Source organism: Dendrobium catenatum, unplaced genomic scaffold (assembly GCF_001605985.2).
Source record: "Dendrobium catenatum unplaced genomic scaffold, ASM160598v2 fragScaff_scaffold_8, whole genome shotgun sequence".
Taxonomy (NCBI): Eukaryota; Viridiplantae; Streptophyta; class Magnoliopsida; order Asparagales; family Orchidaceae; genus Dendrobium; species Dendrobium catenatum.
In genome coordinates, this window is record NW_021318470.1 from 97475 (window position 1) to 112095 (window position 14621).

The 14621-nt window shown below is 32.9% G+C and overlaps 1 protein-coding gene across 1 annotated transcript in view; it reads left to right on the top strand.

The window, feature by feature from the left end:
- Positions 1 to 28: 28 nt before the first annotated feature.
- Positions 29 to 14621, top strand: part of LOC110091947 (pre-mRNA-splicing factor ATP-dependent RNA helicase DEAH1) — a gene marked incomplete at its 5' end in the record, with an annotated part of 21461 nt that continues 6868 nt past the window's right edge. Inside the window, 14 exon segments of the mRNA XM_020816259.2 lie at positions 29 to 86; positions 200 to 265; positions 458 to 526; positions 1109 to 1201; positions 5157 to 5243; positions 5353 to 5468; positions 5552 to 5618; positions 5822 to 6862; positions 6978 to 7040; positions 8321 to 8444; positions 8523 to 8623; positions 9008 to 9073; positions 9154 to 9226; positions 9303 to 9390. Of these exon segments, the coding sequence (XP_020671918.1) occupies positions 29 to 86; positions 200 to 265; positions 458 to 526; positions 1109 to 1201; positions 5157 to 5243; positions 5353 to 5468; positions 5552 to 5618; positions 5822 to 6862; positions 6978 to 7040; positions 8321 to 8444; positions 8523 to 8623; positions 9008 to 9073; positions 9154 to 9226; positions 9303 to 9352 (2074 nt within the window).

A 14621-nucleotide genomic window follows, 5' to 3' on the forward strand; every position in this document is an offset into this window, starting at 1 on the left:
ATTAATGCTGCTTGAAATGTACATCCAGATATGTATTTGAAGATGGGATTGATTTCATTAAGGCATCAGTTTTAGATGGAACTCAGGCATGTGAACCAAAATAAGTTTCATGCTTCAGTGATTAAGGTTTAATTCATGTAAGAGATTGTTAAACTGGTTATACTTTAGTTTTAAATTCGAATATTTCCTTCTTTTATAGCATGAAGATGAGATGGCCGAGGAACCAAACGATTCAGCAGCAAAAACCATGTTAGAAAAGTTGCAGGTGCTGTACTTCAAAATCCTGATTTATTTTTCCTGATCCTTTTATTTTATGTTTTGGTAATTGTGGTGTTCTTTTATTTGCAACTAGTTTTGATGGAGGTTAGGTAATTTTTCATCCATGAACTTTATTTTATAGTAATTGTTTTTCCTGCTTTTTTGAAGTGTATTGATTTATTTATGAACGGATGTACAGGAAGAAAGAAAATCTCTGCCAATATATCCTTATCGAGAGGAACTTCTCAAGGCTATTAATGACCACCAGGTTTGCTGAACTTTTGTTTTTAAATCATTTTTTGAATTTATAAGAAATGTGCTCTCGAGAACATATTAAATCTTCCCTTCAAAATGTTTGAAGAGATTTTTTTGCAACTTTTCAAATATTTGTTTGAACATGTTTCATATATAGGTTTTGCTAGCTATTTAATCGAGTTTAACTGGAACCAATAAATCTTGAGCTTTCCAGCCTTTGAAATCTTCATTTCATCCAATATTTCATACTTTTACATAATTAATTGAGGATCAAGTCATCATTAAAATATGACAAAGCACCATTTACAAGTTTTTAATGTTGTAGATACAATTAAAAAATATTGGTCTTGCATTTTAAGGCCAAAGATTTGAACAAAGACATGCATTATTTAATTTTTAATTTTAATTTCAATTAATTCTTTAGGATATAATTTTTTATTTGCTATGACGGTGTTGCATAGATTAATTTGCAATAATAAATTTTTTTGTTGGGTTGAATTGTTGCGATTCACATTTTGGATCTTACTTTCTTTTGAATTGATAAAACTTTCAGTAACACATCTAACTAAATATTTTACCTTATGTATCTTGATAGATACTTGTTATTGTCGGAGAAACTGGCTCCGGAAAGACTACTCAGATGCCACAATATCTTCATGAAGCTGGTTATACAAAGGATGGGAAAATGGTATATTTTAATGGAATTTTACATTTGAAGATTATTTTTTCTTTCAATCTTCATGCTCGTTTTTGGTCATTTTCTTTTCATAAATTGAATGCTATTTCACTCTTCTTTTGGAAGATGAGAATTGATAAAGGTGTAATTTAGCTATGAGCAAAAGCACTTTTAAAGAACTCTTAAATCATGTCATTCGCTCAGACACTTGAACACTTCGGGACATTTTTTCGTGCTCCATTTACCATATCTAATTTTAATTTTCAAAAAAAAAAAAAAGTCTGAAGCTTCTAAGATGTATTTTGGATACAAAACAAGCACAAAGTGGATACAAATCACGCACAAATTTGCCACCTTAACTCATTATAAAATATTATTTAATTTTAGAATCCAACTCTTATTTTCCTCCGTTCACGTTTCCTATCATAGTTACTACATATATTGTTAATTTTTGTGCTCCGTAATATAACAAAATATGTCTAAAAAATATCATTTGCATGATATTATTTTTTCTTATGCACATACATACAAATATATAAATCATGCATTGAATTGCATGGAATAATAAAACATTTTCTTGAGCAGAATTTTGAGAATATGGTAGATAAATAAATTTAAAATGTTTTAAAATAACTATTTTAGTATATTTTGATTTGCCATCATTCTTACCTGGTCATCAATTTGAAAAATGTGAGTAGAGTTTGAAAAGGAGAGTGACTTATTATTTATTTTTCAATTAATTTATTTTTTGATCTATTAATCTTTAGATTTGTTTTAATATTAGTTAATTAACATATTTGAACTACCTATCTTGTTTACTGCTCTGAGAGTTTGAACTAGGTGACTTTATTAAGATTGGCATGTGACTTTGTTTTCTGCATTTTAGTTTCTATTTTATGTTATTTTCTATTTTACCCCTAGGTAAATTTATTTGAGTGTTGTGGCCCAAGGGGCATTTTTGTAATTTTCTATTTTCTCATGTTATGGCCTATAAATAAGGGCCTTAAGCTATTGTAATGGGGGGTTGATTAATATGAAAAATTGTTTCCCACACTTGTGTTCTTCTTGTGAGAGAGCGTTAGTGAGATTCCTATGAGAGGAATCGAAGTCTTCACCAGCCGCAGGATGGGTCCGGGCTCGTGATTTGAAGTCCCTTCGAGAAGGGCAAAGCATCACCCGTCAATCGTCGGAAGAGTCCGAGGCTCGCGGTTCTTTGTCTTCTATCTTTCGTTTTTATCTTTGTTTTTGTTTTGTTTTGTTTCTTCTTATTGTTTCCCTTAGTCATATTCATCTTCCTCCTCCCCATCTTCGTTTGGCCACCGATTTCACCTCCACCCGAAACCCCTCATCCCCACTTCTCCGTCTCCTTGAAATTTCCTAATTTGGGGGCATGATATTAGGACTTAATTGTAAATTCAAATTGTTTAAAATTTGAAATTCAAATTTCTTTCCGAATTTCAACTTCTATTTTAGGAAAGTTCATTCAAGCAAATCCTATTTGAATTTTGAATGAGAGAGGATTTGATGAAAATATTTGAATTTGACATATTTTGGGTTGATTTCAAATTCAAAATCATGCATTTTGAAATTCGAAATCTTTCCTAATTTATGAAAGCTATTTTTTAGAAAGTTTCCTTATTAAAACTTATTTGAATTTTAATATTCAAATAGGATTTTAAAACCCCTTTCCTAATATTCAAATCCAAATCAAGCAACATTAATTGCTCTCCACAAATCCCACCTTGGCTTTAATTAATAATTATTTCCTTTTCTCCCCCACATTGCTCATAGCCGAGATTCCCTCTTGCCTTTGTCTGTTTGATTAATTCCAATAGGAAAGTCCTGTTTGGAAACAAATCAAGCCTATTTTCCCCAATCTCAAAAACCGAATTTTACAAAAGCTCAAAGCCTGCTGGCCGAATTTCTTCTCTGGCCTGCACCGTTCAAATCCTACCAAAATCAGCCTCTGTCTTGGGGAATTAAATCCTGTCTCTAATTTCCTTTGCTGGCTGAAATTCCTCAAGGCTTGGCCCGGCTACCTCTAAAGAAAAGAATTTGAATTTATTTCCCTAACTCATCTCACGGAATTAAGGATTTGATTTCCCTCAATCCTTGCTTGGAAACAATCCAGAACTTTATTGTTCCCTCCATCTCCTTGTCCCGCTTCCCCCTTTCTCCTCATTGCTGGGTTGAAAACTTTCCAGAAGTGCAGCCAATTACTTGAAAAAAATTAATTATCCAATCCTCTCTCCGTCGGCCGAATTTCTCTCAAGCCCTGAGCTTGAGTTTTCCTCCCAAGCTACATCCCCACTATCAGAAAACCTGAAACTCATTTCAGGTTTGATTTGGGTTTCTTTCTCTACAAGATTGTAAGAAAATATTTTGGATTTTTGGAGAGGAATTTCCTCTCCTTTTACAACGCCTCCTTCCCGTTCTACATCAGCATGCCCCTTCTTTTCATGATTTCTTTATTCTTTAAGATTTTTAATCCTTATACTAAAATCATAAACATTATAAAGAAGTGTGGAGCTCTCCTAATTTGCATAACTTTTAGAAGGCCTAGCACATTTTCAAAGTCATTTGTACAACGTATGCATGATCTTCATGAGGATATTCACCAAAAGCTAGCTATTAACTATGACAATTATTAGCTTTTTCTCAATGTGAACATGAGGTATGTGAAGTTTATGTATGGTGACGAGGTCATTGTCTATAGTCCAAAAAGGCTTTCATCTTGATTAGAGCATTTAACTAATTGAGTCTAATGCTTTAAAATTATGCAACATATTAAAAATAATTCCTAAAAATTGAAAATTCTAGGCAATCTTGACATAAATCTAGTTTTCAACGAGATTGATTATTTCAAGCCTATGTCTGCTTACTTGGATTCTACTCTCTGTCCATCACTCTCCACCACTTGACTCAATGTTTAGTCTTTTGGCAGTTTTTTTCTATGTAGTTGTTAGATAGGGTCCCTCCTAGACCGGTCCTGCTGGTAAGGACCGGCTCTCTCGGGGGTTGATTTGGAGGGGATTAATTAAGAAATATTTTCTAATTTGAAGAAGACATATTTGGGGACTAATTTGGAGGGGATTAATTAGGACATATTTTCTAATTTAATAGGGCAGATTTTGGGGGCTGATTTGAGGGCTGTTTGGATATTTTTCTTTTATTGTATGCTTTTAAGTTGGGGGTTTTTCTTAGTGTTAGGGTTGTGTTGCTTGCTGAAATTAAATTGTTCTTAAGGTGTTTGAGCTCTAGCCGACGGATATAGATTTGTGAGAGCTGTATCTTCCTCTCCAATTAAAGATCCACTTATATCTTGTCTTTTATTTCACAAAACTTTCAATAAAAGAGTATTCTTGTGTGTTCTATTCATGGTTTCCTTGTCGTTGGTTTTCAAAATTGCTGAAATTATATTTCAGCCAAGACTTTTCCCAAATTTCTACAAGCAATTTCTACAGTAGCTTATTGCTAAAGCTATTCTAGATAATGAGATATGTCCACTTTAACAGATTGTAACAAGATAGGCCTGGTTGTGACTTTAGGAGACCCATAATTTTGGAGATACATTATTTACTACCAATGATGATCTCCTGCATATGATAAAATGCATTTACTTAACAAAATGGTTTACTGACAATACCAATAACCAAACAAAAAATGGAGATAACATAGAAGAAACTGTAGTTTTCGAATGCCATTAGGACCACCCATTTTGCACGCTAGGTTTTTTTTACCTTCAGTTAAATGTATATATGTATATTTGCATTATAACATTAACCTTTTATCTATAAATTATTTTATACATTCTTGTTTTTGTTGCACTGTAGCAGCGTTGCAGCTTTTGAACTGTAGCAAATTTTGTTAATTATTTTTGTTTATACATGGGTTCATATACACTAGTGACTTGTGAGCACCATAAATTTTGAAAGTTGACATCTTTCTTTCCTTTTAAACAACTTAGGTTGGATGCACCCAACCACGTCGTGTGGCCGCAATGAGTGTTGCCGCACGTGTGTCCCAGGAAATGGGTGTCAAACTTGGTCATGAGGTTTGTAACCCATCTTAACTTTCTCCTTTATGATGCATATTCTGATAACTGAAATCTACCATCAATGGTTTGCTAGTTACCCATCAGTTTTGGCACTGTTAATATGCAGGTTGGCTATTCTATCAGGTTTGAAGATTGTACATCTGAGAAGACTATTCTAAAATATATGACAGATGGGATGTTGTTGCGGGAATTTCTCAGTGAACCTGATTTAGCAAGTTATAGGTACTCTTTCAAATGAGCATATTTCTGTTTGATTGTAATTGTCCTGTAGTTGACCTGCTTCTTTTCTTCATACTAAATTTCAGCGTTATCATGGTCGATGAGGCACATGAAAGGACGATTTCAACTGATATTTTGTTTGGCTTGGTTAAGGTAAGTTATCTTAGCTCCATATCTCTATTTGATCATGCAAAATCTCTGTAAATTACTTCTTTCGTTTTTTAGCTTGCACTGTGTTGAACTATTTGTATGGTCTGTGTCACTTGGTATGATAATGCTGTTATGCTACTTTAATTTCATTTGATATAACTGTTTTGTTCCTTCAAGCATGCATGACGTTACATTACCTTTATCAGGATATTGCACGCTTCCGGAAGGACCTTAAGTTGCTAATCTCTAGTGCGACACTTGATGCTGAGAAGTTCAGTGATTTTTTTGATTCAGCTCCCATTTTCAAAATTCCAGGGAGGAGATATCCTGTTGATATACATTACACAACTGCTCCTGAAGCCGATTACATTGATGCTGCCATTGTCACTGTTCTTCAAATACATGTGACACAACCTCCTGGTGATATTCTTGTATTTCTTACTGGACAGGAAGAAATTGAAACTATTGATGAGATTCTGAAGCATAGAACTAGGGGTTTAGGAACTAAAATTGCAGAACTTATAGTATGCCCAATCTATGCCAATCTTCCAACAGAGCTTCAGGCAAAAATCTTTGAACCTACACCGGAAGGGGCTCGCAAGGTCGTATTGGCAACTAACATTGCTGAAACATCCTTAACCATTGATGGTATTAAATATGTTGTTGATCCTGGATTCTGCAAGATAAAATCTTATAATCCACGTACTGGTATGGAATCATTGCTTGTAAATCCAATCTCAAAAGCCTCTGCGATGCAAAGGGCTGGACGATCTGGGCGCACAGGGCCTGGAAAATGTTTTCGTCTGTACACTGCATATAATTATGAAAATGATCTTGACGAAAATACAGTACCTGAGATACAGAGGTGCAATCTTGCAAATGTTGTGCTTTCTCTTAAGAGCTTGGGCATTCGTAGTTTGGTAAATTTTGATTTTATGGATCCTCCTCCTTCAGAGGCAGTGATTAAGGCTCTTGAACAACTTTATGCACTTAATGCACTGAATAGCCATGGAGAGTTAACCAAAATTGGGAGGATGATGGCAGAGTTTCCACTTGATCCAATGCTTTCCAAGATGATTGTTGCTTCAGATAAATATAAGTGCTCTGAAGAGATTGTATCCATTGCTGCAATGCTGTCGGTTGGGAATTCAATCTTCTATCGTCCCAAGGACAAGCAAGTCCATGCAGACAATGCTAGGCTGAATTTTCATACTGGGAATGTTGGTGACCATATTGCTTTGCTAAATGTAACATTCAATTGCTCTAGTTTCTATTATATGCCAACCTTCTTCAGTATTTTTTTGTTTCTGTGTCTTCTAGCATTAAAGTCGGTTCTCACAAGCCTTGGTTCTTGTATTTCAGGTGTACGCTTCCTGGAAAGAAACAAACTTCTCAACGCAATGGTGTTATGAAAACTACATCCAGGTAATATCACAATAAGCCTGAGAGACTTTTCTTTTTCATACTTATTCCTTGTACCATTTAAAGCCCCTTTATAAATCTAGATTATTTATCTTAGAATATTACTTCACCACTTGTTCCAAAAATACTCTCGTAGAAATTATTTGCCAGTGTAATGCATAACCTTTTTTAAATAAGGTTAATATTTTGTCATAAGAATGTGTTAGAATCTAACAGGTCATAGCTGATTAAATGTTCTATTTCGGTTTAGAGGGATTTGATTAAAAAATATCCTGAATTATGGTGTATATACCAAAAACTGAAATAATTCATTGAGAAAACCTAGTAGCTAAATGGATGTTTTATTGATATATGATCAAACGAATGTGCTAGAGAGGAGCACCCAACATGAAAGTTTGCTTATGAAAGCTGATGCATTAATTTCACATACTTGGTAAAACTGAACTTGAAGGTTTGGGATGATATCACTCCATGCATGTTCATTTGGACGATGGTGTTAGAGCGATGATAATGGAATAGGCTTCAATTTTATTTTTTATTGTTTTGGACTTGAGAGAGCATTGGAGCAATGGTAATGGAATATGCCTGGATTTTATTTTTTATTGTTATGGACTCGGAACGAAATCCTGAGAGAGGGAAGTCTATGAGAGGTAGAGAGAAGAGCTAGGTTTAACAACTGTACTTCATCTCTCAATAATAAAAATTACGTAAAACACTTCATTTAATCTTTTTAGACTACTGTTACAATCTTAATTGCTAATTGTTGGCATAGGATCTAGATTTTAAAGCTCAACATTGATCATGTTTCAACCTAAAGCTTACTTGAATATGAGGTGGTTTATGTGTGATATCATAATAAAGTTTCATAACCAATTATAATGCCAGAGTATTAAATTCTTTGCTAGTGGTGACAGATAACCTTATATGTCGAATTCTAGATGTTGTTTTGGGATAGTTGGCTTTTTTTTCCATGCTGAAAAACTTGGTGCAGGTTTCACATGATCAGCTGAATCATGTGACTGCTTATGCTTTGTGACATTATCTTTCAACTTTAAAGTATGATGTGCTACCCTCAGATAAAAATACATGTTCGAGTAAATGTGGCGTTTTTTAACAATGATAAAACCTCATTAAGTAGTCTTGCTTACATCGGGATTTTTTTTCCAAGTTATTGTTAAATTATTTTGCCAATCTGATCATTAGAATAATACTCTATTTTTTAATTACAAAGTGGTTTTAGAAGATTCTCTCTTTGATAACTTTTAACTTCAAATTAAAATCAGGTCCGCAGTATGAAACGAGCCAGAGATATCAGAGACCAGCTAGAAGGTCTCTTGGAAAAAGTTGGGATTGAGATTGTTTCAAATCCTTCCAATTTAGATGCAATCAAGAAGGCTATAACATCAGGTATAAAATCTGTTTTTGTTATGTTGATATCTTTATATATTTGTTACGCATAATTAGTGACATCAAAGATCTTTTTAGGATTTTTTTATCATGCTGCAAGGCTCCAAAAGACTGGTGCGTACCAAACTGTTAAAAATCCACAAACAGTTCACATACATCCAAGCTCCGGCCTGGCACAGGTAAACAACATTCCTTGCATTCTTATAAGTCATTTCTTACTCCATAACGTTTATTTTTGTATTTACGTTTAGAGAAAAAAAAAATAGAATAAAGCATCTAAGACTTCATTTGGGATGACTTTTTTACTTCTTAAAGTAATTTTTTAGTATAAAATTTTTTATTTTAAACTAAAAAACTGTTTTAAGAAGTAATAAAAAAAATCATCCCAAAAGAAGCCTAAGTCAGCCGCATAAGTAAACTAAGCACCCTAGCGTTTTCATCTGCTTTCATTTATGTTATATTCTATATTTTGCACTTCAAGTTAGAAAACTATGGATAAGAAAACTAGCGTGCATTTGAATTTAGATGTGCTTTGAAGACAACTTTTGTTCTCTTTCCTATAGGAATTACCTCCTCGCTGGGTTATTTACCATGAACTTGTGCTTACCACCAAAGAGTACATGCGACAGGTACTTAACGATACTTTGTGCACTTATAAATTATTTTTAAATTTATTATGAATTACTATGATTGAACTAACCTTGTGCAGGTTACTGAGTTGAAGCCAGACTGGCTAGTTGAAATTGCTCCCCACTATTACCAGTTGAAAGATGTTGAAGATTGTATGGATAATACTGCTTTCTCATGCTTTTATTTAAAATTCTTTTTGCATTTTCTAACCTTCTCTACTCTTTTTAGCTTCATCAAAGAAGATGCCACGTGGGCCCGGGAGAGCAGCAATGAGCTAAGATTTTGGTTTTGGAGTTCTTTCGGTACTCCATTATACCTCTTTTTTGGTGAGGATGGGCATCAGCACCATCTGTTTTATGAATTGAAGAAAAGTTTTTATAATGAGGAGAGGAACTCTTTCCAATTTCTGCATATCAAGTCTCACATGTGAGTTTAATACTTCTCATTAATTTTTTTATTCTCATAACATGAGGTGTTTATGACAAGAAATTTTGATGCAGAGAATTTACTATGATATGCAAATTCATGCTGAATATGCTTCCTTTGGAAAGCGGAAGTGATGCTGACTAAGGCATCGTTTGGAACAGTTTTTTTCTGCTTCTTAAAGCAATTTTTTAGTACAATTTTTTTTTTAATTTTTGTATTTGGAATATTCTTTAAGAAGCAATAAGAAAATCGTCTCAAATGAAACCTAAATTCTATAATTGGTACATAGTATCCACTGCTATCATTGATGAACAAAAACAGATGAGATGGGTGGGCCACTGAACTTTTGTCGAAGGAGATAGATCTTTGTGCATAAATCTATTCAAGCTCAACAATCAAGATGGTTGTTGTATAATTTGTTATGATTTTTTATTGTAAATTTTCAACGAAGTAATTTGTTAGTTTTGTGTTGTATTTATATTATTCCTTGAAGAGTTATTATAGAGCTGAAATTTTCTGTCCTTGGAACTATAAGAGTGTAAGCACCAAGTCTAAATTATCAGGTAGTGCGATTCTTGTACATTGCTAAGGCCTCCCTTTAGTTAATTCAAATTTGAAGGATTAGGATCTCATTTGGGGTAGCTTTTTTGTTGTTTTTTAATGTAATTTATTAATATAAAAAAATTGTAAATTAGAAATTTGTGTGTTAAATAGTTGTTTTAAAAAATAGTAAGAAAACTGTCTCAAACAAAGCCTAAGGCTTCGTTTGAGACGGCTTTTTTATTGCTTTTTAAAGCAGCTTTTTTGTATAGAATTATTAATTTGTATACTATAAAGCTGCTTTAAGAAATAATAAAAAAATTGTCCTAAACAAAGCTTTAGGCTTTGTTTGGGATGGCTTTCTTACTGCTTTTTAAATCAGCTTTTTAGTTTAGAATTTTTAATTTGTATACTATAAAGCTGTTTTAAAAAGCAATAAAAAAATCGTCCTAAACAAAGCCTATGCATTTGTATTTTAGATGTTAACACTCTTTGCTGATGTTATATTGGAACTTTTATTTGGTCCGGTGCAAGGACCTAGAGGAAGGTTCAGTTTTGTCTAAAAAAGTGCAAATACCGAGTTTTTTGAAAAAATACCGAGTTTTTCAAAAAACTCGGTATTTGTACTTTTTGACCTATTTTTGCCTAAAACCGAACCTTCCTCTACATCTAGTGAAAGGACCTAATAATTGCTCGTTATATTGGGTATAAAGCATATTAGGTGTGGTGTGTGTATGCGCATTCAATTAGAGTTATTGCTGTAATTCCTGGTGAGCATTTATTTTTGTTTTCTACTTCCAGTTGATTTCTCCTTCCCAGTTCTAATTGGTTGCTTCTATGTAGAAAATTTTGTTTAATATATATATTGTTCATATATTTAGAGTAAATAAATAAAATTGTCATGTTGTTTTTCACAAATATTAAGGGCGTTTGTTGTATTTAAAAATGTTAATTTTTTTAAAATAGAGTAATATTTCTTAATTTCGGTTTTAATGATACCGTATACTCTTATTAATAACTAGTTATATAATAATTAAAAGTGATAATTTATGGGTTGTTTTATTTTTTAAGATAGTAATTATAGTTTTTGTTGGCTATTGTCTTCTCATTATTTTTTATAACAATATATAAGTTATTTTTTGCACTTATTTTGCAATCAATTTTATAAAAAAGCAGCCCCAAGTACCCTTTATGTTTTGTTTGTGATGGTTTTATTATTATTTTTTAAAGTAAATTTTAGGAAAAAAATTAATTAAAAATTTACTTTAAAAAAATAATAAGAAAGCAATTATATTGAAAAAGAAAAAGAGATAAATGCTTTGTTTAGGATGGCTTTTTTAATGCTTTTCAAAATACTTTTTTAATATAAAAGTTAAAATTTTTATACTCGAAAATTTCTTTAAAAAACAGTAAAAAAACTCTGACAAACGAAGCCAAAATATATTATACAAAATTAATGCTTACCTACTTAACAGGGTAGGTTGGATTGTGCGTAATGTGGGAAAATTAAGTACTGTTTTATATACAGAAACAAAATATATATTCATAATTATATATGCATGGTAAAGTGGTTGAGCTCAATTAGAGGAGGCGTTGAGCTCAGTATATACTCAGAATGGTCCATTATCTTTAACGATATGAATTAAATGTCAACAAGAAATTTCACTGCTCCTTTATTAAAATGTTCGGAGTACAATTATTAAAGTGGGCCCGCCGTCCGGATATAAATCAGAGCACACAACGTCACCTCTTTGTTGTGTACCACGACTATGTAACTCATGCGTACTGAGTGACATGGCGCGCTCTGATTCATCTCCGAACACGGTGTTTGCACAGAATAATTTTATAGAATAGTGCATATATTTCTTTGGAGAAATTATTCTTTGGGGACACTTGGAGTAGATCTGTGTCCGGAGGTAAATCAGAGCGCACCACATCATCCGGTGCACAACAGGTACATAGCCGCGGTACATAGCAAGGAGGTGAAGTGGCGTGCTCTAATTTACCTCCAGACGGTGTCTGACGTCCGTATAGAATAATTGATCCCTCCTTCACTCATTATAAGATTTTTTTAAAATTTTTTTTTTTTTTTTTTTTTTTTTTTGAATTCTACTTGATATATAGAATTCTTGCCCAAATCTCCAACTGCGGTTAGTTCTGGACAAAACTAACCTATATTATTTTGAGAGCACAATCAACCCACCATACTTTATCTGCTTATCCAATCCTTAATAATCTCTCTAGAATTAAAAAAGATAACCTCACATACATATAAGCTTAATCTCATTGGATTTGTATTTAAAAATGTTAATTTTTATATTTGTTTTATTTAATTATTTAATTATTTTTATATTTAATTTGCACCCCCTCAAAATTAGGACTGGTTCCGCCCCTGTACATTATCCTGGGCTTCAAATTAATCTTAAATTTTCTTATTTTATAGAGTAAATATAGTTAACTTTGTTTATTGTAAATTGGATCTAATTCTATACATGAAGTTGAGATGTCATGTTTGACCTTTAGATTAAGCTTCACATGGTTCACATGTTGGCCTCCACCTTATGGAATCATCTTACTTGCTTAAATGGATTTTTTGTACTGAAATTACATATGAAAAATACAGAAGTGTATGGAGAACATCATTAATATACACACAAATTTTCTTTTTATTTTAATTAGTGTAGTAAAACATTGTGTTAATTAGTATTTAATTCTTTTAGGGCATTAGGAGATCAAGGATAAGTAGGGAGTTGTTTGAATAGATAGCTCATGTTGATCTCCTTGATTGTAGACCATTTGTTGGGCATTTGAATGTCTTAATGAGATTACAATTTGATTATCTTGAGCTCGTTGGATTCATTTCGTTGAGCCGCTCGATTTGACTATAAGCATGTAATATTTAGAAATTGTTTGGCCATCCAATTTATGGTTTGATCTTTTTCAAATGCTCTTCGGGTCTTTGATTTGGATCCAGTTCGGCTCTCAAATGTTCAGTTCGATTGTAAGTTTGCTGAAATCGGAGTTCAGATGGTCCCATATTTAATTTCGGAAGATCGCAACTTGATTTTGTCTCAATATTCGTGCCAGATCAAGATAATTTTTTTGATGATATATCAAATATATTATCTTAACGTTGATCAGACCAACTATTTCAATCAACCAGTCAACATCAATACTATTAATCTTTGCTTAATTTTGAGACCCCAATAATAGTGACAATTTTCTAATACAATATGGTTATTTGGCAGCCAGTAGAATTCAAATTTAATTTAAAAAAGATTTACTAAATCTTATTGATCGGAAAATTCATCCGTTCAAATATGAATTTGGAGATAACATTAAATTTTTTAATTAAATTTAGAATCTTTTGAATTCTATTTTTAATATGTTTTATAGTCAAATTGATCATGCATCTTACAGAAGGGAACTTAATGACACAAAATGTAATATTAAATGAGCCTAAATCAAATATTTGAAGTTTGTTTTAACACTTCGGGACTTAAATTAATGGATCACATAATCTTCGAATCTATGTGTTGAGCATCTTGACGAGATGAATCAAGTGAGCCTAAGACCATTCAATTATGAATCACGTTCGAACTTAAGTGTTGAATGAATTGTTTATGATCAAAGGGCTTGATATGGGTTATCAAATGAAGTGTTATTGAACTTTGGACAAATTTACCAATATATCAATTTGAGAAAATCTTTATTATTAATTTTTTTCATTACACTATTAATTTAGGTATTTTTTAGACTTTATTATAAGAGTTTTAGGTAATTGCCCCCCCCCCTAAAAATGTTAAAATACTATGATCTTTAGGCAATTGCCCCCAATATATTTAAATATATTTTGTAGATGTGTTATTTATAGGGAATGATAAACCAAATACAAAGAGAAATAGTAAATCAAAATTTATTCAGGGGGTGCTGCCCCTAGAAACCCCCGACATATATGCGAACAGTTACTATAAGTTTGTGGGAGTTGGAAAAATCTAATAATATAAGAGTTGTTCTCAAGAGAGTTGGGATGTTCATTTGGTTGATATGATTGTATGTATGCGATGGAGGTCGAAGTAATTGTAGTTGATGGGTAGCGGAGGTCACAGGGATTGTAGTCAGTGGGCGACGAAGGTCCAAGAGACTGTAGTCTGCTAGTGATGAAGGCTGGGGGGATTGTAGTCAAAGGGATCATATTCCGCAGGGGATGAAGGTCGGAAGGACCATAGTCGGCGGGCAACTGTGGTCAGAGTGGTGTGTCGACGTTGGTAGGCGCAGGGGCGGAACCCCCCTCAAAAATTTTTTTTTTTCATTACACTATTAATTAGGCATTTTTTAGTCTTTATTATAAGAGTTTTAGGTAATTGCCCCCCCCCCCCTAAAAATGTTAAAATACTATGATCTTTAGGCAATTGCCCCCAATATATTTAAAGATATTATGTAGATGTGTTATTTCTAGGGAATGATGAACCAAATACAAAAAGAAATAGTAAATCAAAATTTATTCAGGGGGTGCTGCCCCTAGAAACCCCCGACATATATGCGAACAGTTACTATAAGTTTGCACCCGCTCCCCCCCCC